This window comes from Rutilus rutilus (genome assembly GCF_951802725.1).
Source record: "Rutilus rutilus genome assembly, chromosome: 2".
Lineage (NCBI taxonomy): Eukaryota > Metazoa > Chordata > Actinopteri > Cypriniformes > Leuciscidae > Rutilus > Rutilus rutilus.
In genome coordinates this window covers 29,620,281-29,647,823 of record NC_140210.1, presented here as the reverse complement: position 1 = coordinate 29,647,823, position 27,543 = coordinate 29,620,281, and the positions used below count along the sequence as shown (strand labels likewise).

General features: G+C 36.3%; 1 protein-coding gene across 1 annotated transcript in view; it reads right to left on the bottom strand.

Annotated features, from left to right (window-relative positions):
• prkx (protein kinase X-linked) overlaps positions 1-19,513 on the bottom strand; it is a 46,383-nt gene extending 26,870 nt beyond the window's left edge. Inside the window, exons 1-3 of the mRNA XM_084402022.1 lie at positions 18,782-19,513; positions 4,775-4,943; positions 1,293-1,556 (exon numbers count right to left, since the gene is read on the bottom strand). Coding sequence (XP_084258148.1) covers positions 1,293-1,556; positions 4,775-4,943; positions 18,782-18,944 — 596 coding nt within the window. The 5' untranslated portion in view covers positions 18,945-19,513. The remainder of the gene's footprint in view (positions 1-1,292; positions 1,557-4,774; positions 4,944-18,781) is intronic.
• Between the last annotated feature and the right edge of the window lie 8,030 nt (positions 19,514-27,543).

The following is a 27,543-nucleotide window of genomic DNA, read 5'->3' as shown; positions in this document are numbered from 1 at the left end:
TTACTTAACCTCACGTCGTTCCAAATCCATATAACATTTGCTCATCTTTTAAACACAAATGGATATATTTTAATTAAAACTGAGATTTTGGTCCCTCCATCGACTACCACTTTGACGCCTCAAAAAGTTTATAAAGAGGTCGTAAAACTAATCCATGTGAATTTAGTAGTTTAGTCCTAATTTTCTGAAGAGACACGATCACTTTATATGATAAACATATTTCATTTAGGCTTTTATTCACATATAAACATTCATCAACACACAGATCAAATACGGAAAATGAGGTTCATTCTTTTGTTACGCAGCAGGTTTGAGTTTCTGTTTAGGTTTGCTGATCAATGTTTATATGTGAATTAAAGCCTAAATGTAATCTGTTCATCATAAAGCGATCAAGAAAATTTGTACTAAACCACTCAATTCATATTAATTAGTTTTATGATCTCTTTATAAACTTTTTGAAGCAACAAATTGGTAGTTGCGTGGACTGTCAATGGAGGGATAGAAATCGCTCAGATTTTATTCATTTCGAAGATGAACAAAAGTCTTACAGGTTTGGTACGACATGAGGGTGAGTAATTGATGACAATTTTTTTTTTTCAATTTGGGGTGAACTAACCCTTTAAATTACAGAAAAAAATATTAGTAGTCCCTTGCTTTACTTTTTCAAAGGAAAAGTACTTAGTTATGCATTACACCCAACAAAGTTAGGAGTGCATTAAGCAGAAATTGTATACTTCAATGTACTAATTCAACAAACAGAAAAAAGGTGTGATATCTGCAGTCAAATTCCATAATATGTTGACTGTTTGAGGTAGGAATGCACCAATGCCATTTTTAGAGACTAAATATGAGAACCTACACAACTGTCTGCAGCTCTAATCCTTCACGGTATTGGCTTTTGGACTCTGAGCACTTTAACGAGCACATTAGCACATAATTCAACCTTATATTAATTCTATGACCGTTTCCACAAAACCATTAAATGGTACAACTATTTTCTACATTGATAATAATAATACATTTATTGTTTCTTGAGTGCCAAAGCATATTAGAATGATGTCTGAAGGATCATGTGACACCGAAAAAATGTCAGTATTTTACATACTGAAAATGTATGTTTGCCATCACAGGAATAAAAAAATAGAAAACAAAAATTTTATATTCTACAGCCTTGGTGACCATAAGAGACTTATTTCAACAACATAAAACAGATCTTACCAGCCACAAACTTTTTAACAGTATATATACTGTATATCACATGTACACAAATATTGTAACCAATGAAAACATACCTTTCTGTGAGCTTTTTAGCAAACCCGAAATCTGTCAGTCGAATGTGCCCCTCGCTGTCCAGCAGTATATTCTCTGGTTTCAGGTCTCTGTAGACTATTTCTTTGGAGTGAAGGTATTCAATGGCGCACACGATTTCAGCTGAGTAAAACATTCCGGTGCTGTTACTGAAACGTCCTCGGCTGCGTAAATAGCTGAAGAGTTCACCACCATTCACGTATTCCATCAACATGTACAGCAAGCGATCATCATGATGCGTCCAGTACCTGAAAAAATGTCCACATCATATTTACAAGTACTTGCAATGAGTCTGGAGGCAGACAGGCTATACATTATAAGACCTGGACTTAAATTACTAAAGCATTACACAATTAAATTAATACAATTTTATTAATTAATTGTATTAACTTTTCCAGGTCTAGAAATCAGACTTTTAAAATTAGGCTACCTCATATATCCCGGTTTGTTCTAATATATCCCTCGTTCTTCAAAAAAAGAAAAGAAAAAAGTTGTTGAGGGGTTGAATTAAAATAAAAAAATATCTTGATTTTTTTCTTGAGCCCCCCCCCCGGCTGAGAACCACAAGTAATAATAATAACCCTAACCCTAATAGGTTTAAATATAGCAAATTCAATGTTCTGAATTGACTAAAGTGATTGTAGCAGGTCAAACAACATTTGACATGGACATGTTTGGTACTTCAGCACGGTTAAAGGTTTACAGCACACTGAAATGTTTATACTGTGGAGTTACACATTTAAGAATCTGTATAAGATCTGCTGATCTTATGTCCTTACATAACATAACATGAAAAACTAAGGTAGTGTACACTGAATTTAGCATTTAAGGTTATGATGAAGATATCAGCTAGGCTTGGGCGGTATTCGAATTTTGAAACCGTCAAACCGCCTCCCTATTTTACCGGGGTATACGGTATTACCGTGACTAATTAAAAATTATGACATAATGGGCTCAGACGGCGTCACCAAACAGTTGGCTTGTGCCTACACCGTTCAGAAACTGAATGCCAGATCGGGCAAAAAAACAACAACAAAAAAATCAAGCCCAACCCCTGCACGTTGTGTCTGAGTCAGGCCGACGGCATTAACTGTTATTATGAGCCGGAGCCCACCATTATTCAACATAATATCTGTGTGCGTGCAACAAGCAAGAAGTGCCTTTGTAATCCGGTGACGCGTGTCCATTGATTTTTATTAATAAAACTTTTCTGCAAAGATGGAAGTTGACGATCGCCATCTCTGTAGTGAACGCGCCTATTGAGAGAAATGCACATCATTACACAATCAGAGAGTGGCCTTTTTCTTTTCGTTTTGAATTGTTTCGTTTAAAGAAATTGACGATCGGCATCTCCGTAGTGAACGCTATAGAGAGAAATGCACATCATGGATTACAGAGAGTAGGCTAGTCTATTTATTTTCGTTTTGAATGGTTTCGTTTACTGAAATTGACGATCGCATCTCCGTATGAACGCGCCTAGAGAGAAATGCACATCGTGGATTACTTAGCCTAATCAGTGAGTAGCCTATTTCTTTCGTTTTGAATTGTTTCGTTTAAAGAAATTGACGATCGCCATCTCAATAGTGAACGCTATAGAGAGAAATGCACATAATCAGACTATATTTCTTTCGTTTTGAATTGTTACATTTAAAGAAATTGACGATCGCCATCTCCGTATGAACGCGCCTCGAGAGAAATGCACACCATTGATTAATCAGACTATATTTCTTTTCGTTTTGAATGGTTTCGTTTACTGAAATTGACGATCGCATCTCTGTATGAACGCGCCTAGAGAGAAATGCACATCGTGGATTACTTAGCCTAATCAGTGAGTAGCCTATTTCTTTCGTTTTGAATTGTTTCGTTTAAAGAAATTGACGATCGCCATCTCAATAGTGAACGCTATAGAGAGAAATGCACACCATTGATTAATCAGACTATATTTCTTTTCGTTTTGAATTGTTTCGTTTAATGAAATTGACGATTGCATCTCTGTATGAACGAGAGAAATGCACATCATGGATTACTTAGCCTAATCAGTGATAGTTACCTATTTCTTTCGTTTTTAATTGTTTCGTTTAAAGAAATTTCAAGCTTTATTTATTTGTCATGTCTGTGAGGCATAGCCTTTTTTATGAGATTCCAATGCAAGTGACAGCGGCATGCCCATCATGTCATGATTATTTTAAATCCAGGCAATATTGGTTGATGAAAATTTTATAAAAAATTAGATACAATTTATACAAAACGAAATTCGTTTTAAAGAGGCCTTTTACAAAACTAAATTTATTGAAGTGGTCAAATCGTCTGACTCCCGATGCATCCCATCTTATTTGTGCTGTTCACTTTTCATAATCAACAAAGATGGAAAAAATAACATTATAATATTTTAACAAATACGAAACTTAATGCGCTTTTGTATCCTGGCAGCAGTGAGTGGGGGTTGTTTCGGAGATGCGACGTTAGAGGTGTTTACATCTCTCGCGGTCACCTTTTTATTGCACAATTTACAAATTGCCTCATCAGTATTTACCGCCTCTCCCTTCTCATTCGGTTGGAACCAGAAATATTGCCAAACTGCAACCACACATAAGCATTTTTTAGCCAATAAATAAATGATATATATTATAGGCTATATAAGTGCCGGTAATGACGGTATTGAAACTGATACCGGTGCTATTTTAAGATCCCGCGGTATCCGATATTACCGTAATACCGCCCAACCCTAATATCAGCTGTTAAGCAACGTTTCCAGCATGAGATTCCTGCCAGTCCTGTTCTCTCTATTGTAAGTTAAATGAGTCAGATTACTGAGACTTTCACCCTTTGTCTTTAATGGCTCTTGGAGCCCCTGTCCCAGTCTTTGAATAGTTATGCTGATTGGATTGGGATTGGCAACACTCTAGAGTCTAGTTTGTTCATTTTGAAGAGTTTCTTATTGCTGGATACTTCATTTACATGCTTTGTTTAAGGTCATCACCCAGGTGCTTTGTCTCCATTTCTAAGCACTGCCCTCTTAATGTACAGGGTGGGCCATTTATATGGATACACCGTAATAACATGGGAATGGTTGGTGATATTAAAGTCCTGTTTGTGGCACATTAGTATATGTGAGGGGGCAAACTCCTCAAGATGGGTGGTGATATATACATATACTAATGTGCCACAAACAGGACTTTAATATCACCAACCATTCCCATGTTATTACGGTGTATCCATATAAATGGCCCACCCTGTATATAAACTACAATGTACACTGCCTTAGTTAGACTTGATGACTGCAGCTAACGACAGCTCGTGTTCTCAATAAAGAATCCTGCTGAAGACATAACCAAGTCTCCTGATCTTCGCTTCTGAGTTTCCTACAATACAGATCATAACCCAGTGTATGTTTATGAGATAACAGTGTATTAAACAGTGTTCTCAATTCTGTTAGCCTAGTTAATGTTGTGTAGTGTTCACTCACAGTCTGACAAGGAAAGGATGGTTCACCTCCATCAAAACCTCTTTCTCATTGTGTACGTGTTGCTCCTGCTTTAGACGAATAACATCTGGGATCTTCATCGCCTTCAAAGCAAAGAAACCTCTTGTCTTTTTATCTTTCACCAGAAAAACCCTTCCAAAGGTTCCTGTACCTGCAACAATGTGGAGAAATGACATAATGAGAATGGCTATAACGCAAAAATTACATAATAGCCTCAACAGAAACTTAATTCACTTTGGACCCAAAATGTATGAAGACTTAAGCTACTTACTACCACTATCCCATTTTTTAAATACTGAGACTACAGAAGCATGTTTGTGTTTGTTCTCCACAGAGCTCAGTTCTCCACAGATGAATGGCACTCAGAGTAGGGAGCTTAACACTTTCAAAGATGACCAACCTCAAAGAAGTCTTTCATTCCTACTGTATGGGGACACTTGTTTCAGTGGGTAAAATATCTTACACTACACACATATGATCAATGGCAACAGAGAGAGGTCTCAAGCTGAGAGAGCAGGGCACATTTAACCACCCACCAAATTACAGGCTACTCAGTCTCACCGGAGCGCTGTTACAAGCTTGACAGATCAATAACAACAACAGGATACAACTCGACAGGTTATTTGGACCAATACATCCTATTATATGTTCTTAGACCGAAGCCTCACACTAAATGCTTAACTAATCATGGTAAGAAAAAAAAAAAGCCCTGTTGCGTGTACGTGTGGAGTAGCACTCGGCTCAAGAGGCGGAAAACCACAATTGTGGAGTGGTAGTTTGGGTTTAAGGGGCATGAAGTGGATCATGCAGATACCGAAAATAGGCTTGTGTTTTATTTGTTTAACCAAACTTCCGCTTGAGAAATAGGCTACTTCTAAAGTAGTATGCAGACTTGAGACAGAACAAACATCCCTAACAATTTAAGAGATCTCTTAAAAAAAAAGAAGAAAATGCCTTTTGATTGACACTACCATTCAAAGTGTTCTTTTGAACTTTCTATTTATCAAAAAAATAAATAATAGCACAGCAGATTTTAACATTGCTGATAAGAAGAAATGTATTTTTTACACCGAACACTAGAGTAATTGCTGCTGAAAATTCAGTCAGTTATATATATATATAGCAGTTTAATGTAATTAAAGGGATAGTTCACTCAAAAATGAAAATGATGTCATTACTCGTTCTAAACCTGTAAATTCTGTTCATCTTCGGAACACAAATGAAGATTTTTTTATGAAATCTGAGAGCTCTCTGTCCCTCCACTGACAGTCTACACAACGTTCATAAAGAGGTCGTAAAATTAATCCATATGAATTGAGCGGTTTAGTCCAAATTTTCTGAAGAGATAGAATCGCTTTATATGATGAACAGATTTCATTTAGGCTTTTATTCACATATAACATTGATCAGCGAACATAAACAGAAGCTCAACCGAAGCTGCTTGTTGCACGAGAACAAACTTCATTGATTATAACTTCATTCATTCTTGCTGAAGCTCAAATGTGCGGCGTAACACGAAAATAAACCTAGGCCTAATTGGTTCTTGCATGTCAAGCGAACATCCTTGAGCTTACGTTTACCACAACTGATGAAGTTTAAGAGAATAAAAGCCTAAATTCAGTCTGCTCATCATATTAAGCGATTGTGTCTCTTCAGAAAATTTGGACTAAAATGCTCAATTCATATGGATTAGTTTTACAATCTCTTTATTTACTTTTCATTAATTTATTTCATTTCATTAAAAAAAGATCTTCATTTGTGTTCCGAAGATGAACGAAAGTCTTACAAGTTTGGAACGACATGAGGGTGAGTAGTTAATGAAAGTAATTAACTATCACTTTAATATATTTTAAGTTTAGATGACTTACTGTATAGCCCAGCTGATTGTTCTTACAAATTTAAGGCAGCAACAGAACTTAAGTTTTTTTGTTTTGTTTTTTTTACAGTGCAGGAAAAAAATAAATAGAAAAAACCTTTTGAATATATATTAAAACAGAAAACAGTTATTCAATTGTAATAATGTCATATTATTCTTGTGAATTATATTTATTAAACTTTTGAACAGTAGTGTATTTTTAGCTATATACACACAATAAAAAGTTATATTCATAAATACATTTCACAAATGTATACAATTAAATAAAAACTAAAACTAAAACTAACTTGATAAGATATTTAAGTTTGATATTTGATAAAAGATTCTTAACATTTTCCCACATTTCTAAAAACATTTATTAATGCAATTTCTGAAAACTATTTCATAAAACTGTTGCCTAGTAATATTAGAAGAAGGACAATATAGTTCTGAGACTCATGGCTCTTATTCCATGTACAGTAACAATGAAAGTGCAAATGTCAAAAGAAAGTTATATTTCATGACACAAGCCAAAAAAATAGAACTAGAAGCAAAATGTTTAATGTTGTACTGATCACGGAACTAAGCTATGCTCTAAGTATTCGTAACAGGGTAGTTTCAGACGACCTACATTTCCTTGTAGTTGCGTTCGAGCTACAACACAGATGGAATAACTGACATGGAATGTTGGCATTCAACACGTTTACCTCACACAAGGAATCTTTGTTCAGAGATGTCTATGATCAACTATGTTGACATGGTTACACAACCATGGAAGAAAACAAATGCCCTGGCTGTCAGTAGGGAGGAGACGGGATTGGTAACGTGAAGTAAGACACTTGTGATGATGACACATTATTAGATCATGTTTCCTGCCAGTTACAGGGAAATCTTACTCAGCTAGCTAGGCTACATTTTCAAAACTTCAAACATTTCGCCACATTTTTATATTGCGATATCTCGATCTAACGATGTATAGTTACATCGTTACATAAAAGGTAATATCCAAAAAAGCATAATAGTGCCATTTTAGGTTCAAGGCATGGACTTAATGATGTATTTTGTTTGTACAAAACCTTGCTGAGGACTGCCTTAAAATGCAAATTCAGGTTCTACAAAATTTTGATATGGATGCACACTCAGAAATATACTTTTGTGCCATGATCAAATAACTTGTGACTGTGAGTTAGTCATAGTTTAGCTGATAAGCCAACAGCAACCATGCATGTGTCAAAGGAAAAATATGATATGAATCATGTTTCAAGGAACATAAAATAAATACAAATAATATTTCAGCAGCTCAGATATCAGAGAAAACGTGATGACATTATGCATTAAAAAAATATGCATAGCTTTAGTTTCTTTGTGTTTTTTTTACAGGCTATTCAACTCTTTGGTTCTTTGGAGGATTGATACAGTGTCAATGCACTGAAAAAATAATAAGACAAGAAATATGAGCTTTCCCTCTACTTAGATTCATTTAGAATATAACCACAAATGGATTTAGAGTAAATGTACTTTGTGGAAGTATTTAACAGATTAGGCTATACTTCGAACTACGGAGCCCCTAAAGGGAACTGTGTAAAAAAAAAAATTTTTAAAAAAAAATAGACAAACTTTCGCTTGCGCACAAGAAACATTGGCAAATAGGTCAGCGCACACAGCCGTACTGCACCATTAGCCCATTTCACGATACGGTTTCTCGGCCATCACAGAGGATGTGTTAAAGCGGACATAAGCCTGTGATATTATATACTGCCCTAACGAAAGCCAAATTTTTACACACCAAAGAAATAGGTTATAGTATAGGCTACATAAACCAGAAATTGTAACGGAAATTCCTCGTGTTTCTTGTGCGCACACAAAAGTCTGTATATTTTTAAGGTACCTTTAACATATGAATCGCGATTCTATCTTCTAACAATTCAAATCGATTCATAAATAAATAAAAAAAAATCTTTAATTCTAAACGTTTGTTAATAACAAAACAAAGAACATTGCAGCACCAGGACAGTTTAGAGAATGCACAGGCTTGCAACAGGGGACAAATTAAGCAGTTCCATATCAATATTTAAAGTGATAGTTCACCCAAAAATGAAAATTCCCCCATGATTAACAAAGGCCTTCTGAAGTGAAGAGATGCGTTCATGTAAGAAAAAGATCCATATTTAAAACGTTATCGACTAAAATAACTAGCTGCCGGCACACGGCCGTACACATTGATTTCACGCGAAAGAGTAACCCTTGACGCACACGTAATGACGAACGCGGAAGCGCAGAGGATAGACCAAAACAAAATACCAGTCACGAATTAGAAGTCTAAAACAACAATTTTTAAAGAGAAATGTCGGAGGTGCTTGAGTTTGTTGCCCAGCCCTATTAGTTTTAACCGCAAAAGGTTTTCAACCACTAGCTGTAAGCTTTGACAATGAGCTGATGGAATGCACACTTTTCTAGATCCAATCAATTCCCAATCCATAAAAAAAAGAAAAGCCACACCCTCTGTTTTTCTCATTTAATAGGCCTATTTCATTTCACTCGAAATATGTCACAATACTGAAGTAAAGTCGTCGCAACTTCACAGTGACTTCAACCTAAACATTTAGTTAATCAAGATAATCTTCACAAATTAACACAACTTGTATGAATTTTGAAGACTACATACATTCACCAGAAGCAAAAAATAAGCTATAAACGTTATAAACTACACCATGGTTGCTACAACGTCACTACCACTAAGCTTCGATGACTCTTTCAATATATATTTTTTTAAATCTACAAGTTGTAAAGTTTGAGTTAAAATAGTTTGCAAAAGTGCAAACTATAAATACAACAAAGCTGTAAAAGTCTAGTAAATAAGTGTTTCCTTGTTCGGCATAATGCCGTTTAATGTCCCAGAAAATCTCTGTGGTCCTATTAAGCCACTTGTTAGCAACCACATAAAAGTTTAAAGACACCATAAAATCAAAATGGACAATTCTTATTTTTTTGTAATATTAGATAATTTATTATAAATCATTAATCTGTGCAGTGTGCACATAATTATATATTTTAAAATTCATGTATGTACCCTCATAATCTTTAATCAAAATAATTCCACCCTCTCTCTTGCAACGGCATCTCTTCTCTTCTCTGATGACGTGTTCACTGGCGCAAGAGCGGGACAACCAGTCACTCACATTAGATCACAGCAATAGACAACGATTCAGCGATCCAATGCAATCCCAATGGACAAACTTATTCCGCCCCACATTTTTTCTTGTTCGAGAAGTTTACTATACGACACAATAGCAGTGTTAATTTTGGCAGCCATTTTTTATGTAGTCTTAGTCTTCATCTTCAGACGAAAATGCTAATTGGTCTTAGTCATTTTGTCTTTCATAATTTTAGTCTAGTTTCAGTTGACGGAAAGTCATTACATTTTTTGTCAACTTTTAGTCATTACTTTAAGTCAAACTGAAGTTACCGACATTAATTTTGGTAGCTATTTTATATGTAGTCTTTAGACAAAAAATTTCATTATAATTTTCAATTATAAAATTCAATTAAGCTAATGAGAAATTTGAATCAAGGTAACATGCTGTATTGACATTGCACTCTTTAGCAGTAGCACTTGTGCAATTCTACATATCCCTTTTCCTTAGTTTCCTTAGATGTCGTCGTCTGAGTCTGAGTCGTCATCAGCAGAGAGTAGCAAGTCAAGCAATGAGGTTTCTTTAATTATATTTTATAGTAAATTATATTTACTTAATTATTCAGTAAAACCACATGTTATTGCAATTGTTATTTTTACTTGTTCATCACTGTGTTAGTCTTTTATTCACTGACTTTACCATAGCTTGTTTCCATGCAAGTTAGTATAAGATAAGAGCTATGGATAAGAGCATCAAAGCAGCTAGGTAAGGGGAAATAGCTAACGTTACGATGTCCGAGGCGTCGTTCAGACAGCATGTTTTTCTCCACGTTTGCAGAGGCAGGGACAACCTGAGTATTCTGCTGCGTCTTTTTCTGCTGCTTCTCATTCAAGTTAGTGACGAAACGCGCTCTGTAGCGCTGTTTGTTCGCTGTCGGCTACGGTAGAAACATGACGTCACAATATGTCGACCTTCATAGAAGGGCGTGCCCGCGGTTATGTAGATATAAATGACTCATTCTAAGGTAATAAAAACATAACGGTTCATTAAATGAGGTCTTTATACACCACTGAAAACATAGTTATGGATCTTATATTGCATATCTGTCAATAGATCCTCAGAAATATTACAACTTGCACCTTTAACGATTATCTGGCCATCATCATGATTATGAGACACCAACCTTATTTTAAATCATTAATGAACACCTAATTGAAGGCATCATTAATGGATTAATTGATGTGTGGTATTAGATTTTCTCAATAAATAATTTTCTTCTACAGCTGGTTTACAGCTGGTCTTTATAAAGGCTTTAAAAGGTTTATTTTTTATTTATTTTTATAGAAGTCTCAGTAAAGCACGATTTCAGCCTTTCACTATGAAACCCGTATTTTAGTAGTCTGGCAATACATCTGACTTTACACTGGTGGGCAGAAATAACCTTCACTGAGCTGCATTTAACCTGTGATATATCAAATGCCTTAAAATCACTAGAAAATGTTCCAAGCTGTATTTGCCATTACTTAACAAAAGAACACTTGTGCCATATTATCCAGATTCAGTCACTTTTCTACCATAAATCAAATTAGAGCAAAAAGTGAGTTCTGACGATGATTTCCTCATTATTTTAATGACAATTTAACGATAAGAGCATTCAGATAGGAGCTTAAACCATTCGTCACAGACCGTAAATCTCTACCATCCCACAAAAAGCTCTGCAAATTGGATTATTTATGCTGGGCCTAATGCTATAGTATACACTTCGCATCCCCGCTATCCATTTTTATACAGGAGATCGCCTCTTAAAATGTCATGAGTAAAATTTTCCCCTAAACCACAAAAGTAATTTCCTTGTACAGTAAATCACAGATATCACATAAGGATCATTGTTTCTCGGAAATAGTACATTTCCGCTCCAATAAAAACTGTGAGGCTGCTCTGGGGTCTCATTTATAAAACTGTGCGTAGGATCCTTACCAAAAGTGTACGTGCGCACGAAAGCCAAAAATGGTGTACGGCAAAAAATATTCAGACTTATAAAACCATGTGTACGCCAGAACCTGTGCAAAATTCCCTTTATAAATCCCAGTGAGCGGAAGATTGTGCGCACATGCGTCTCCCCGAAATAACCATACATGGAGCTTACAACACCTAGTTTTACTATGCATATCCTTATCTGCATATCATTTGCATATGCATATTCATCCACGTGATACCATGTTTAACGGTACAAGACATTAGGAAAATATGAGATACGGATATGCCGTATCATCAAATTGCTAAAAAATCATTTAGTAGACTATCCTTGCCTTGTTTTTGAATAGCTAAATCAAATAGTACAAAATGCATTTCAGAGAAAGTTTTTCTCAATCTTTTCCACTGGCCAAATAGTATTTTTAATTGATTTAGGCTATATTTTTAATGGAAACAGATAGGCCTTTTTGTGCATTATGTGTGCGAAAATATTTTCTCAGACAATCTGCTATTATCATGGTAAGCAATCCTCGCTGTAGTTAAAACATTAAAACACAGCATGCCACAGAAAAAGTGTTCAAAAGCATTGCATCCACAGCAAATATTTCTATTTCTATTATAATATAATTTTTCATGTAATTTAAGTGCTTAACTCCAGTAATGAGAATGGCACATTTAATCTAAATGTGTATATCAGATGTAAAACATAGTTTAAATCATTATTTTATTTATTTAAACTGTTATTGTGAACATGCACTGTATTTATGATTAGGACTCATAATGAAGATTTACAGTTTTCCTTCATCTGCCGTTAGATCAGCTTCACTAAACAGCCCAACGCGTTCGCTAGCGGCATTTAAGAAGGGATGGATGTTTGCTTCAAGTGATAGGCTAGAGTGAAATTATATGTATTATCTTGCTGTATACCTATGTGTAATTTGCTTAAAATTTTCTGTCTAAAAGTGACCAAAAAGCCATTTAACTCCATTTCACCATCGGTGTCGCCAAACTGCTCCGTCTCCAAAACATGAATCAGAGTTTGCGTGCAGGTGCGCACATTTTCCAGAAAAGTTTGTTTTTATGAATCACAACTTACACGTCGGAAGTGGCGTACGCCTCTTTCAGGGCCTGTTTTGTGCCGCACGCAACAGTTATAAATGAGGCCCCAGATCATTATGTGCAAATTAAGGATTTGTATTCTGTGTTAGGGCTGGGTGATATGGTTACAAATAAAAAAATCATATTTCTTGTATGTTTTGGCTGAATAGCGATATACAACATATATCTTGATAATTTCTACTTTTATCTATTTCGATTATTTTTTCCTGTATTTATAAAAAAAACATTATTTTACATCCTGCCCAATGTTGTTCTACAAACAATGTTCATATTGAAGGCTATGAAAACAAATATGTAAAAATGTAACCATATAGAATAGGCTATGCTATAATACTGTATATTATGTGCAAAGAAAGGGTTAAAAATCACATTACATTCTAACATTGAAACAACATAACAATCTTTTTAAAGTAAAAGTTAAAATCACTAAATTAAAAATTAAAGTGTTAAGTAAGAGGCACACACATTTACTCATCTGACATCTGATTACTCCATTACAATAGTCACATACAGTTCCTGCTATCATAAATATGCAATTGTAGGTTTAAAATTCTACATATGGCACATTTAATGTCAAACAAGAAATATTTTAGCAAAATGTATATTTTATTCAGAATTATTGCGGTCTATTCTATATAGCCTAGTGGTTCAGGGATGACATCAAAACCTGGAAGACTAATTTGCCACTGGTTTCCTCAGGATTTTCCCATGGGGTTTCATAACAAGGTTTTTCAATTTATGAGTAAAATAAGGTCTGTGGTAAACATATATTGGCGATACTTGCACATTTTGCTCTTCAACGTAAATTAAACACACTCATATCGAAATCAAATTTTGAAGCTGTAATGTTTATATATAAAAAAAAAAAAAAAAAACTTTCTATAAATATATAAGAACATTTGGGGTGGGATGTGTGTGTAATTAATACGTTATAGAACAAAACGTGCAAGTATTGTCAAGTTATGTGAGCAGCGGCGCTAGTTCACTGAAGTCGGTGAAGTTTAGGAGAGACTAGCTTGAATAAGGCTCATCCACTCCTGACAGCAAAATGGAAATATTTGCACAACTTTCTAACATTTACAGATGGAGAATATCGCATAAAACGGATCTCTAAACAGCACAAATAGCCTATCTGTCAGAGCATCTGATGGGGCAAGTAGCGTTTAAATATGTACACGTTAACTATATCTTACAAGTTATTTTGAAGCCCTTAATATTAAGCATGCCTCATGTTTATGACAAATTGGATTGGATCAAATTACTGTCGATATAAACTGTCTCATATGGTTTATAAAAATATATTGATAATTGTACAAACTCGATATACAGCCCTATTCTGTGTGCTAGTTGTTTAAACCTGAGTATGTATGTTGATGAAGATACTTTATTTTTTATTATACTTTAATTATAGAAAAACACCAGTTTACACCAGTTACGTTCAGAGACGTGGCTCACACGTGAGGCTGTAGTGTGTAAGCAACCCAACCCCCATTGATGGAAAAGATCATTTCACCAGCGATGTCAACATGCAATACTTTGCCAGTGCTTTGCGGCAAGCTTCACGTGTGAGCTTGAGCGCGAGGCATATATTCCACCCCCAGTGGCCTATATGAGCCATTGAGTCTGTAAAAAGTCAACAAATTGAAAAATTAAACCCAAAGTTTTGTGGTAATATGTAATGTAATCTTGTTAAAACGGATTTCAAAAAATTGGAAATTGGAAAATCTTTGAACGAAACCCGCACCCTAAGTGCCCATATATCAGACTTTTGTCCCATCCACTGCAATGGTTACTACTTTAATCATTGCAATTTCAAGAGTGAATTATGAGCATGGCCATTAATGAATCAATGAAGCAGTCTACACTGCACACAAAATCTCTTTACATGGCTTGCTGCGATAGTCGGTGTTGCCCACCGCGGCACCGCCCCCCACCGTCCTTTAGAATTTTTATAGTAATAAAAATGATTTAGTTAGAGAACAGACACTACAATTAAAAACTGAACGTGTGCTCAATTCAGCGTGAGCTGAACGAAAGTCACAGCACAAATCAGCAGCAGGAGTCAGATTTCACCTCACTTTGCACATTTCGCCTCACTCTTGACTGAAAAGACGACGGCGGAAGGTTTGGTTTCAAAGCAAAATGTAAAAGTGCCTATTTAAGTGAGTTTGTCATTGTACTATTTTGTTGCAACCCTCTACGCACACCTTGGCAATATAATCGGCATTGGCTGGTAAATGTTTTGGGTTACTAACTCGCCAGACTGATATACTATTATTAGAGATGCACCGACAGGAATCTTTTTCGGCCAATTCGGATTAGGGTTGCAAAATTCTGGGAATTTTCAAAGATGGAAACTTTCCATGGGAATTAATGGGAATTTAAGGGAATTAACAGGAATTTATGGGAATAAACAGGAATAAACTGGGAATATTTGTAAAGTTGAAGGTTGGCTCTTCATAGGGAACTTAAATATAGTTGAGGAAAGTATATTTTAGCATAATCTTGACTAAAAGAAACAGATGCCATTCAAATACACTTGAATATCCATGCCATTCCTCAATCACATGCACATAGCACACTGCTTACTGCATGGCTAATGAGACCACACCCCCTACTGGCACTGTGCATGCCTCCATCACATGTAGGCTACAGAAGCCCAAAGCACAAGACTATTGAAGGCACACATTTGAGCCTGTGGACTTAACAAAGTGAAGTAAGTTTTGATGATATTATGGGGAAATATATTGATTAAATGTTTAAATTGCAAATATCACATACAAATGTATTCATCTAGTAGATAGCAAGCTGATAGGTTAGATGCTAAGCTAGCATAACTTTATTTACCACATAAGTAGGGCTGGGCGGTATGATGGTATATATCGTTACCGCGGAAGAAAATGTCCAGCGTAACAGATTTTTTTATTCCGTGTATACCGCGACATGTAAATAAGTAGGCGTGGTTAACTCACGTGCAGCGTGCGTGAGACTGAGACACTGATATTTGTCAAAGAAACATGAATAAAGACCAAGAGGATCCACAAAAGGAATTACGTTTTCAAAATTAACGTGATATTTTCGGGGGGGAAGGCGCAGAAGTCAACTAGAGCAGTGCAGCACACTGAAAGTTTAGAGAGACGCACATGCTCGCATCGGGGCTTACTTGACAACAAGTTCATATATCAATATTCTAACGAATAGAAATAACCTTAAATAATGTATCTATACGTCTCTTATGTGTACAGTTACTTTCAGAGTGGATGCGCAAGCGGTTGCCGTGGTAATGAATATTTCCTAAATTCCCCAGCTTAACTTCCCATGGAAATTTACCGGAAACTTTCTGGAAATTTACCGGAAATTTTCCGCCCCTTTGCAACCCTAATTCGGATACCAACATTTGTCACTTGTCACAAAAATTTGTCTTAAAAATAGATTAGTATTTTGATCATGTTTTAAATGAGCAAAGTTCAACTAGCTTAGTTTATTGATGCATCATCAGATAACTTCTATTGAACATGGATTGGAAGGACTTAATGTGTGAAAATAACAAAACATGCTGACACATGTGCAAAATACTTGTGTACACATTCCGACCTGACCTGGGTGTTTTCATAATGTGAACTGTTCTCCTCCTCGCCCTGAGGCCCTTAAACAATGAGTTGTCCTTTCAGTTTCACATTGCCAGGTAAAAGAGGTAGATAGCATGACCACAACTACTAATAACTAAAACATCAGGCCTTAAAAAGGGTGGCAGGACAAACAGCCACTATGCCGATCACCATAACTCGATAATGAATGAATTCTTATTCAAGTATGTGTTCAAGCACTCTTACTCTCACCTATGGCTAAACATCACTGGTGGAGTTAGACTAGACTGATGTAGGTTGTTCTCTTATGATGTAATAATCCTGCCAGTTTCTGCCTGAACTCACATGGTGCTAATGAGAACGAGTAAGTTCGTGGTGCTCAGATAGGAGGTAACAAGTTCTTGCCATGCATTTCAATATAAATAGAGGGGCTTGTTTAGAAACTGAGCCTTCTTTTAACAGATACAATTTGGTCACATGAGATTTACTCCTTGTCAGACAGGCCTTGTTCCATTTGTGTGCGCAGTACATATATAAATTACTTTTCACTGCCAAATGTGGGAGTAGAAGAGAAGGTGTGTAATGAAACTAATTAAAATGTGTTAGAGGTGTGAGTGAACTAAGATAGTGAGGTCTTCAGGGGCAGAAGTGAGAGGAAGAACAAAAACAAGGTATTAGGCTAAGTATTCTTATTGGGTTAAGTTTTAAAAGCAAGAAAAGCACTACCATAAACTGCAAATAAGTAGTAGTAAATTACAAACTAATTGTATAATTAGCATTGCACCGATGTATGTGAAATATAAATAAATGCAGGCTAAAACATTCTCGCTGCTGAGTGGATGGACTTTCAGTTTGTGTAACCATGTCGTGTAATCTGCCATTTTGGATTTAAAAAAAGGCTAAGGTGGGGGAAAATCAAATCAGTGAATGACTGTTTGTAACAGCATTCAAAAGTTTTGGGTCGGTAAGATAAAAAAAAATAAGTCTCTCACCAAGGCTGCATTTATTTGATAAAAAATACAGTAACAAAAGCAGTATTGTAAAATATTATTACAAATAAAATAATTGATAAATGAATAGTTTTCTAATGTAATTTAAAATGTAATGTATTACTGTGATGGGCTGGCAAACCTGAATTTTCAGCAGTACTCCTGCGTTCTGTCTTCAGTATCACGTGATCCTTCAGAAATCAGGTGTATTTGGTGTTCAAGAAACATTTCATATTTTTATTGTGTTGACAACAGTTGTGCTGCTTAATATTTTTGTGAAAACTATGGATTTTTTGTGTGTGTGTGTGGATATTTTAATGAACAGGAGTTTAAAAGGACAGCATTTTACGTCACTATTCAATTTAATGCACCCTGGCCGAATAAAAGTATTATTAATTTTTAATATTCACTGCATTTCTTTCCAAGAAGAACAAATTGAAAAAAATGAGAATCATGTCAAATTATGATTTACTTCTAAAAATGTTATTTGTTTAATAAGGATTTTTTTCTTTATATGATATCAGCACAATTATATAACGCAGACATTTGTGACTATCCCCCCAAAAAATATCAGTACGAATTTATCAAGTCATAGTCAATACTATGTGAATGAAAATGAGACTATGAGAGATAGACATGTACACTTAAAGGGTTTGTACTGTTGTGCAACTGGGTGCAACTAGCTTTCAGCTGATGCAACTTTGAAAACATTATTTTTTTTTTCCATTTTTTTTTTTTCAAAAAGTTTTCTGGTGTTGTTCATTCGTGAAAAGTTAATGGCATCCACCCTTGAAAATATAAATGGAGGGGTTGCACTTCTGATACATCCTGATAGTTTTACTTTAGCAGTTTCTTCACCCTTATGATAATGTTGATCTCTACTTCCGGGATTTCCCACCTGAGCCTCACTTTCAAAATGTCAGTTAAAACCAGTCGAATGTTAGGCTAGTTTTAGAGAATGGCCTCAAGTAAATTGATAAAATCAGCTAAAAAAAATCTACTGGTAACAAGTAACAAAATATCAAAAGTGTATTTTTGAACTTAGGTCTTGCTCTATAAAGAAAGGATGCAGGTGTAGGCTACTTGACAATCCATTACTGCATGCATTCCCATGGGAATTCCCAGGGTAACTTATTATGCTGCTACAAAGCTCTGGTTTGTCTCTTTGTATAGTGGTAAGAAGCGATCACCTTGAAATGCTAAACCAAGAAATCACTTGTAGGACAAACATGGGTGTACACATTTTAGAGAAATATGAAAACATTTTGGAGAATATTATTTGTTGACTAAACCGTGTTTAATCTGATCCGGAAGGACCACTTATTACTTACCAACAGTGGCAATGGTGTCCAGGTCATCTAGTGTGTAGGTCCTGTTGGTGGTGAGGGATGCGGCCCCTGCGGATATCGTGGGACTGCCTGCGTCTGTCCTGCCACTATCCCGACCAGAACTGCTTTCATTATTTATTCCAGCTTTGCCTTTAGTTGATGCCATCTTCTTCCGTATATGACCAATCTAACTCTAGCCACATTAATGGCCAATTCCAGATATCAAGTCCAGAATTTCCGCTTTTGGAAAACGCGCTATCGATAACATACACATTGATCTGTTTTGGTCAAGTTAACATATCCTTTGTTCGCACAAACCAGACTGTGACCCTCTGCTTTCCATCGCTTGGCAAACAGAAATGTATCAGAAGAATATAGACTAGTCTAGTAAACAGTCTTGTTATTAAAATGTTCAGCGATTCATGTCAACGGGACTGTCATTTATTCTCTACTTTATTACGGACGTCCCCTGTGCGACTACTGCACGTTAACAAAGACAGGAGTGGACAAGATTCAAACTTCAAGTCTTACGAATCCAGGCGGTTTATCCAGTCGAACATTTTCAGGAGCAAGGATGCGGTATAAACGCTGGTTAATGGTCCCCCAATGTAAATTGCCAGATAACAGAGACATTTAAATTATTTACTTCCCCCTTCCGTACCCATCAAGAAATCGGAACCCATTTCCCCTTCAAAACATCGCTCAGCGGCAAGGAAACACAGAAACGCTTGAAAACAGACAGGCAGCGGTGTTGACCAATCATATTCAGCACGCTTGCGGCAATGTCCAATCGAACGTTAGAAAAGGCGGAGCACTGTTTGACTGACAGCTTGAGTGTACGTATTTTCCCTGTGGTTTGTAGCACATGTAGACAACGTAGACATCACCACGCCTAGGTTACTGGATGCTATTTTGGGGGAGGAGGACACGTTGTAGCTTGAGTCTTTTTGACATGAGAATTTTCACCTTTCAGATAAGATCTAGGATATTTATAAATTTCATTTTAATATTTTTTTTTCTTGAACATAATCAAAACACGTGTTTGCTATTAGCCAACTATATCCGTTCATTATAGCACAGCACTGTAATTCTCACGCATCTAAGAAGATGTCTAATACTGAACATAATACAAAACAAAATTATACAAGAATGATAGATAGAGAGAGCTGAGCTGACATTAGATAGGCTAGGTGCAGTCCTTCATCTGAGCTGTTAGTGTTGCTATAATGGCGATTTCATAAATTATTAAAAATTACTTGCAGTACCCTTTAGAGTTTAGTACAGTATCTATCTATCTATCTATCTATCTATCTATCTATCTATCTATCTATCTATCTATCTATCTATCTATCTATCTATCTATCTGTTGTGTTAACTGTAACTGCTCAAGACAAAGGGACTCATGAAGATATCAAAATGGAGTCTATATAAACTTATGAATGGATAATTATTATTATTATTATTTGGACTATAGCCTATAAACATCTGATATGTGGAATAGCTTATTCGGGGTAGGCTAATACTACAAAAAAATAAATAAACATGTCATTTTTATGATCCTTCTTAAAGGGGTCATTCGGTACAATGCACTTTTACAAGTTGATTGTACTGAAATGTGTGTTGGCAGTGCCTGTACACAACCATCATATAATGATAAAAATCCAGCCAGTGTTTTTTTTTTTTTAATCTTCTTATTTGTTTTCCCCCATCTCAAATCAAGCCGTTCGATTTTGTGACGTCACAAAATCGACGCACCTCCCACGATTGTTGATTGACAGCAGCGTTTCAACACAGACCCGCCCTCGCTCGTGAGCGAGCTGCCAATCATAGCCCGCGCGTCATTGTTGATACGCATACGCTGGAGCACTGAGCAGAATGGCGTCTAAGCGATTGTGGTGTTCTGTTCTTGGGTGTAATAAGGCACACAGCAGTCATTTTGATATTCCTAAATCCGAACCGCTGAAGACGCAGTGGCTGAGTTTGTTTTCAAAGGGAATATTCCCCACGATCAACGTCAATGCTTTCATGTTTGCGCGAATCATTTCACACACCAGACTGCTTTACAAACGAGGTCAGTATAAAGGATGGGCGTCCCCCAGAAAAAAATGTTACTGGAGTAAATACCATTTCATGTATTCTGGTGCCTTTTAATTAAACAAGTAAACTAAACTCCACTTCACGTCGGGCGGTTCTTTGCCTCCATGTCGTGCATTAAATGCACAGCTATCCGAGGATTATCCCCCTAATACCATGGTCATTTGCCAGCAATGACAACTTCTGTTATTGATGTTTGCAACGCAATATTTGACTGGAAGGGTACAACGGGCGGTTACTTTCGTCAGTTGTGGCTCGTTGAGAAATATAATGTAGCGATTTAGCGTAAATGTAGTTTAATTTATTCATTTTAATTAAAAAAATTTTTACTTTTTTTTTTAATTCCTCAAGTGGAATGGATTTGACTGACGGCGCTCTGAAAAACGAACAGACAAATGCGCTGAATTAGAGACGGTAAAAGTGAGTGGGTATAATATCATTGGTCTTAAAAAGTGGGTGGGTCTTGTCCCACCCATATACAATGGTTCCGACGCCCATGGTATAAAGCTGGTTTTGCTAAGAAGCTGCTCCTGAAAAAAGGATCAGTACCAACTATTTGTGTTCCTGCTGCACCTCCAGAAGAAGAAGTGAGTGTAACGTTTTATTAACCTTTATATTAATATTTATATAAATTTTTGCAAATCGCTTGCTGCACGCTTCACGATGAATGCATCTGTTTACACTCAGGGTACATTACGGCATGTTTTCTATGTACGACGTTCTCAATATAATTCATAATCCCATGTTTATAATGAACAACGTGTTATGGTTATTGTGTTATTATTAAAAACGGTGTACGCACAGAACAGAACAGAGGGGCGGTGTGAGCAAAGCGCATTATCATTTAAAGACACATGCACTTAAACGGCGTGCTGAAAACAGAGCTGTTTTTGACCAGGTAAAATGAGTGTTTTCTTACAATACTAATGAGAATTTTAAATTAAAGTATATTACAAACTTTTAATTTAGACCCTAAAGAATCATATTAGCTTGTACAAAAATGGCATTATATGACCCCTTTAAAAAGAAACATTTAGCAGGTTCTGCAAGGGGTTTGTAAACCTTTATGACCACAACCTATCTATTTTGAATGATAACAGAGCTTATATGCACAACTTTTATTGAAAATGGAGGTTGTAAGGAGGGAATTTGAATGAAGTTTTTTTAACTCATGTGCTCTTAATAGAATACTCATTTAGACCCTAGACAAAACTTACGACCCACTCACTCACACACTCACTGCTATGGACTCACTGACCCATGTGCAAACCTTAAGTGTCTATTTATGCACTGTGCTCTCTGAACAGCCTAAGGGAAATGATATAAGCCAGTTTACAGGCACCATGAACTTTCTCTTTAGAATTTCAAAAATGTGTTTTTATCCTGTTACATGAAACAAGCATCTCTCCCAATTTTGTCATGCCTCTTGCCATTTGCGTTGGAGGCACAAATGCATTAATATGTTAGCTAAACTATTATCAAACATAAAATTAACCTAACATAAAACTTAGTTTTAAAAGAAGTTTCAATCAATTACCAATGCCTTATTGTCTAGTTTTGTATGATGTGATGTTTTATTATATGATACAATATGATATTAGCCCCATAATAGTTTTTAAATTTCTACAGCATAGTGGAAGTAAAAAAAAAAGCATTTAATTTTCTCTAGTTTAAAAAAAAAGTTTGTTGTGTGTTACTAATGAAATGTTATTAGAATAATGTTATTAGAAAAACAGAAAATAAAACAGCTAATATGAAAGTTTTGGTTGACATTATTATGTTGACATTTTCTGAAGATCCTCATTTCTGTGAACATTTGTTGTAAATAAACTACATTTAAAGAGTTTTCAGGCCCATTTTGTACTCTATAGAGAGTGCCTTTTATTATCTCTCAAGCACAGAAGCTCAAACCAGCTCAGTGTATTTTTATTATAGATGGGTTCTGTGAAAGCTGTTACGTACCATTCCTGCAGATCAAAGTAAAGCATGTCTTCAGCTTAGGCTCATCACTAACCGTATTTTTCAGTCTTTTTGATGTATGTATTTTGCAACCTATGATTGAGTCTTTTCTGTGTAGCAAGTAATGCAATGTCATATCATTCAGCCGTCTTTGGGGGAGGAAATAGACTGCTGGCTTGCATGGTTAGCTTGCAGAACTCCATTAAGCCTTTCAGAGGCTGTCAGTCTGAGTACATATCATATTCACTGACAGGGTAACAGCCGCTGCCGCCACCATTGCCCTTGGAACATTGCATTTCTGAGTGTTAGAATCAGCTACAGTGCATGCACACACAATGTCAGCTCTAACATTTACAATCTGTAGAATTCTGAGACACTGCTGCAACATAAATGGCTGGTAATCTTACATACTCACAGAAACTGGCATAGCAAGCCTTTGGGTGCTTTCACATCTGTAGTTCGGTTCATTTGGTCCAGACCAAGGGCGAAAAATTATGCTTTGTAGCATTTTTCAGGCTACAATTCAGGTTCCTTTTCACACCACACTGATCTGGTCCGAATCAGTTTATGAGTTGATAAAACGAACCAAAATGCAGTCACGTGACAACATCCACATCACTCGTTGGCCAGATGTGTCTTGAACACATTTCCATAACTGCACTTCGATTGGTCAGAATTAACGTGCAGGAAAATTCCAACAGAACTCCCGGAAGTAAACAAAGAGGTGGAAAATCTGGCAGACAACATGCCGCTGTTTACTATGGAGAGACGATTGTATCTCTGGTCATATTTTATGTGTGTACGTGTGTTTGTGTGTGTGTGTGTGTGTGTGTGTGTGTGAGAGTGAGTATAACGAAGAGAATATAACATGAAAACAAGCAACAGTTTTATTTAGCTGCTTTTGGTTAATGTGAAGTAACCTAACTGGCTGTCATATTGGCAAGGCAAAGTATACTACTATATATGCCTAAAGTCACACCATAACTTCTGAAACAAGTGGTTGGCATTGGCAAGTGCAAAAACGAAATGGAATCTGACGATGGCAATGTTGAACTATCATGGGACTCAACAACATCGACCGGATCAACGTCAAGTATTTTGTCGAGGTCATCGTACCAGGGGAACTTGTCTTTCTCCTTACCTGAGCTACCTGTTTTATTAAGTGCATCCCGCACTTGTATGTACTGCTGGCGAAGTTTCTTTGTCTTAACCCGGCACTGTTCCCCAGATCTATTAAGTCCCCTTTCCCTGAGCTGCTTGCTAAACAAAGCGAAGATTTCACTGTTCTTGTGGGTTTTTGACAGTTGGGACCTAATATGGTCATCAGACCAAATTTCGATCAGGCTCCGCACCTCCTCACAACTCCAAGTTTGTCTGCGAGCTGCCATGCTTAAAGTGCAAACTGTCAACAAATATTTCTCCTCATCCCATAATGCACAGCGCAGCTGACTACGGCAACTGGTTTAGTCCCATCAGTGAGTGGTGAGATATTTTAATAAATAAAATGATCCTGCCAGAAGAATAGCATTTAAACTGTATTATGTCTGTTCTGTCTGTATTATCTCAATGAGCTTTTATGAATGCACAATAAGGTGAGTTCAACGTTTTCCGACGTTTCAGTGTGGATGAGAAACCTTTGGAAAACTCTTGAAAACGCTAGTGTGGACAGAGAGCGTTTTAAAACGAAAACGCCGTTTTCAAATATATTCGTATAGCCTTAGAGAAACAGCTCTTGGACAAAGGGTCCTCCACATTACATCGTATTTAATATGGTCATGGTGTATCAGGAATTATATAATTAATGGGTGATGTGGATGAGGCAGGGTTCCATTATTATCTCACATCATTGGCTGAGCAGTACCAATCACGCAATATCAGAGATGGTAAAGAGCAGTGACTTAAATGACTTAAAAATGATTTAAAATAAGACAAAATAAACTTTAAAATGAGACAAAAGACACACACACACACACACACACACAAAACAGTTTGTTCTGGTTCTCGAATGTAATTGGCTGAGAGCCTTTTCTAGCCGTGTGATATTTCCCCAGTATCAGCACTAACCTTTGTATCATACCTAGGAACCTAGTGTGTCATGGTGGCACCACCATACTTTTTCAAATACTACTGCTGTTGTGTCACGGAATGTAGTTTTAAGAGTTTTTTTTAGGCAAGAATGTAGTTATTTAGACTTCAAATATGTGACTTGTACGTAAACACAGAGCATATTTGACAATGTGTTTAGACATTTTCAGAGACTGAACTCCAGACCGTCAGTGGCCATTCAGAGCTCATGTACCCTCTGTGAATAACTTTATCTTGGCCAGTCCTTCGGGAATTTGCTGCAGGTTCTTATGTAGATGGTGTTTCAACATAATGTCATGTTGGTTTGGGTTTTGTTGGCGTTCATGTCTTTTATTAGCTCAAACATGACAATCTGGGGCTCAGCAGACAGACTGGCTAAACCGACCTTCTGCTAGCTGTCTCACGTCACTGAGGTCAGATAAATCCCATCACATAGAGAATCTTTCACCTAGATATCACAACATAGAGACTGTGTCTGTTCCCCGAATTAGGAAATACAAAAAACTCCCAAACCCATTTAAGGGTACATTTTTTCTTGATGTTCAACTAATAAAAAAACAAATATAATGCAGATGAACAAATGTTAAAGCTCAGTTTGCTGAATATTCAATCCCTTTCTTCAAAAGCACGTATTGTTAATGATATGATTACGGAATACAGACCATAACCTAGATGTGCTGTGTTTGACAGAAACTTGGGTAAAACCAGACAATTACATTAATTTAAATGAGTCCACCCCGCAAGATTACTGCTATAAACACAAGTCTCGTTTAAAAGGAAAAGGGGGAGGTATTGCTGTAATTTATAGCAATATCTTCAATATTACTCTAGAAGTCTAGTTTAAAATATAATTCTTTTGAAGTGATGGTGCTTTCTGTAATGTTATCTAGTGTAAGTGATAAATCCCATTTAACATTTGTGCTGGCTACTGTATACAGGCCACCAGGGCACCATACAGATTTTATCAAAGAATTTGCTGATTTTCTATAAGAGATATCTGGCTGCAGATAAAGTCCTAATTGTTGATGATTTTAATATCCATGTAGATAATGAAAAAGACGCATTGGGATTAGCATTTACAGACATTCTAAACTCTATTAGAGTTAGACAACACGTGTCAGGACCTACTCATTGTCGTAATCATACATTAGATCTAAGATTGTCACATGGAATCAATGTTGATGCCATTGAAATTCTGCAGCAGAGCGATGACATCTCAGATCATTATTTAATCTCATGTATACTTAATTTAGCCAAGGTTGCAAAGCCAACTCTGTGTTATAAATATGGTAGAACTATCACTTCGGCCACTAAAGATTGCTTTATAAATAATCTTCCTGATCAGTTTCATCTCGTCAGCATCCCAGATAGCTTAGAAGAACTCAATGTTGCAACAGAAATGATTGACTCTCTCTTTTCCAGCACTTTGGACACAGTTGCTCCATTGCGCTTAAAGAAGATTAAAGGAAATAGTCCAACAACGAGCACACTCTGGCCCTAAAGAGAGCAGCCAGAAAAATGGAGCGTAGTTGGAAGAAAACAAAATTATATGTTTTTCGCATTTTGTGGAGAGAGAGCACGATTGCGTACAGAAAGGCCTTAAAAACTGCTAGATCTGCTTATTTTTCAACACTTTTAGAAGAAAACAAACACAATCCTAGGTATTTATTCAAAACAGTGGCTAAATTAACGAAAAATAAAGCTTCAACACCGGACGTTTCCAAACAGCCCAGCAGTAATGACTTTATGAACTTCTTTACTTACTAGATTGATAATATTAGAGAGAAAATTATAATTATGCTACCGTCTACTACAGTATCACATCAGGCAGTGCATTGTAGTCTCCCTGAGGAAAAATGTCATTCATTCATTGCTATAGGAGAGGAAGAATTGTCTAAACTCGTTAAATCATCTAAATCAACAACATGTATGTTAGACCCTCCGACTAAGCTATTAAAAGAGATGCTTCCAGAGTTCGTAGATCCTCTTCTTAATATCATTAATTCATCTTTGTCACTAGGATATGTACCGAAAACTTTTAAGCTGGCTATTATTAAACCTCTTATTAAAAAAAAAAAGCAACTTGATCCTATAGAATTAGTCAATTACAGGCCGATCTCGAATCTACCTTTTCTGTCAAAATAAATAGAAAAGGCAGTATCCTCTCACCCATGTTCCTTTTTAGAAAGAAATGGTGTCTGCAAGGATTTCCAGTCAGGATTTAGACCATTTCATAGTACTGAGACTGCTCTCATTAGAGTTACAAATGATTTGCTCTTATCATCCGATCGTGGTTGTATCTCTCTATTAGTGTTACTGGATCTTAGTGCTGTATTTGATACCATCGACCACAACATTCTTTTGAATAGACTCGAAAATGATGTTGGCATTAGTGGAATTGCACTAGCATGGTTCAAATCATACTTATCTGACCATTATCAGTTTGTAGCAGTAAATGAAGAGATGTCATATCGATCAAAAGTTCAATATGGAGTACCACAAGGCTCATTACTAGGACCGTTGTTGTTCGTTGTTGAAGCATGGAATTAGTTTTCACTGTTATGCTGATGATACTCAGCTCTATATTTCTTTGCGCCTCGATGAAACGCACCAATTCACAAAATTAC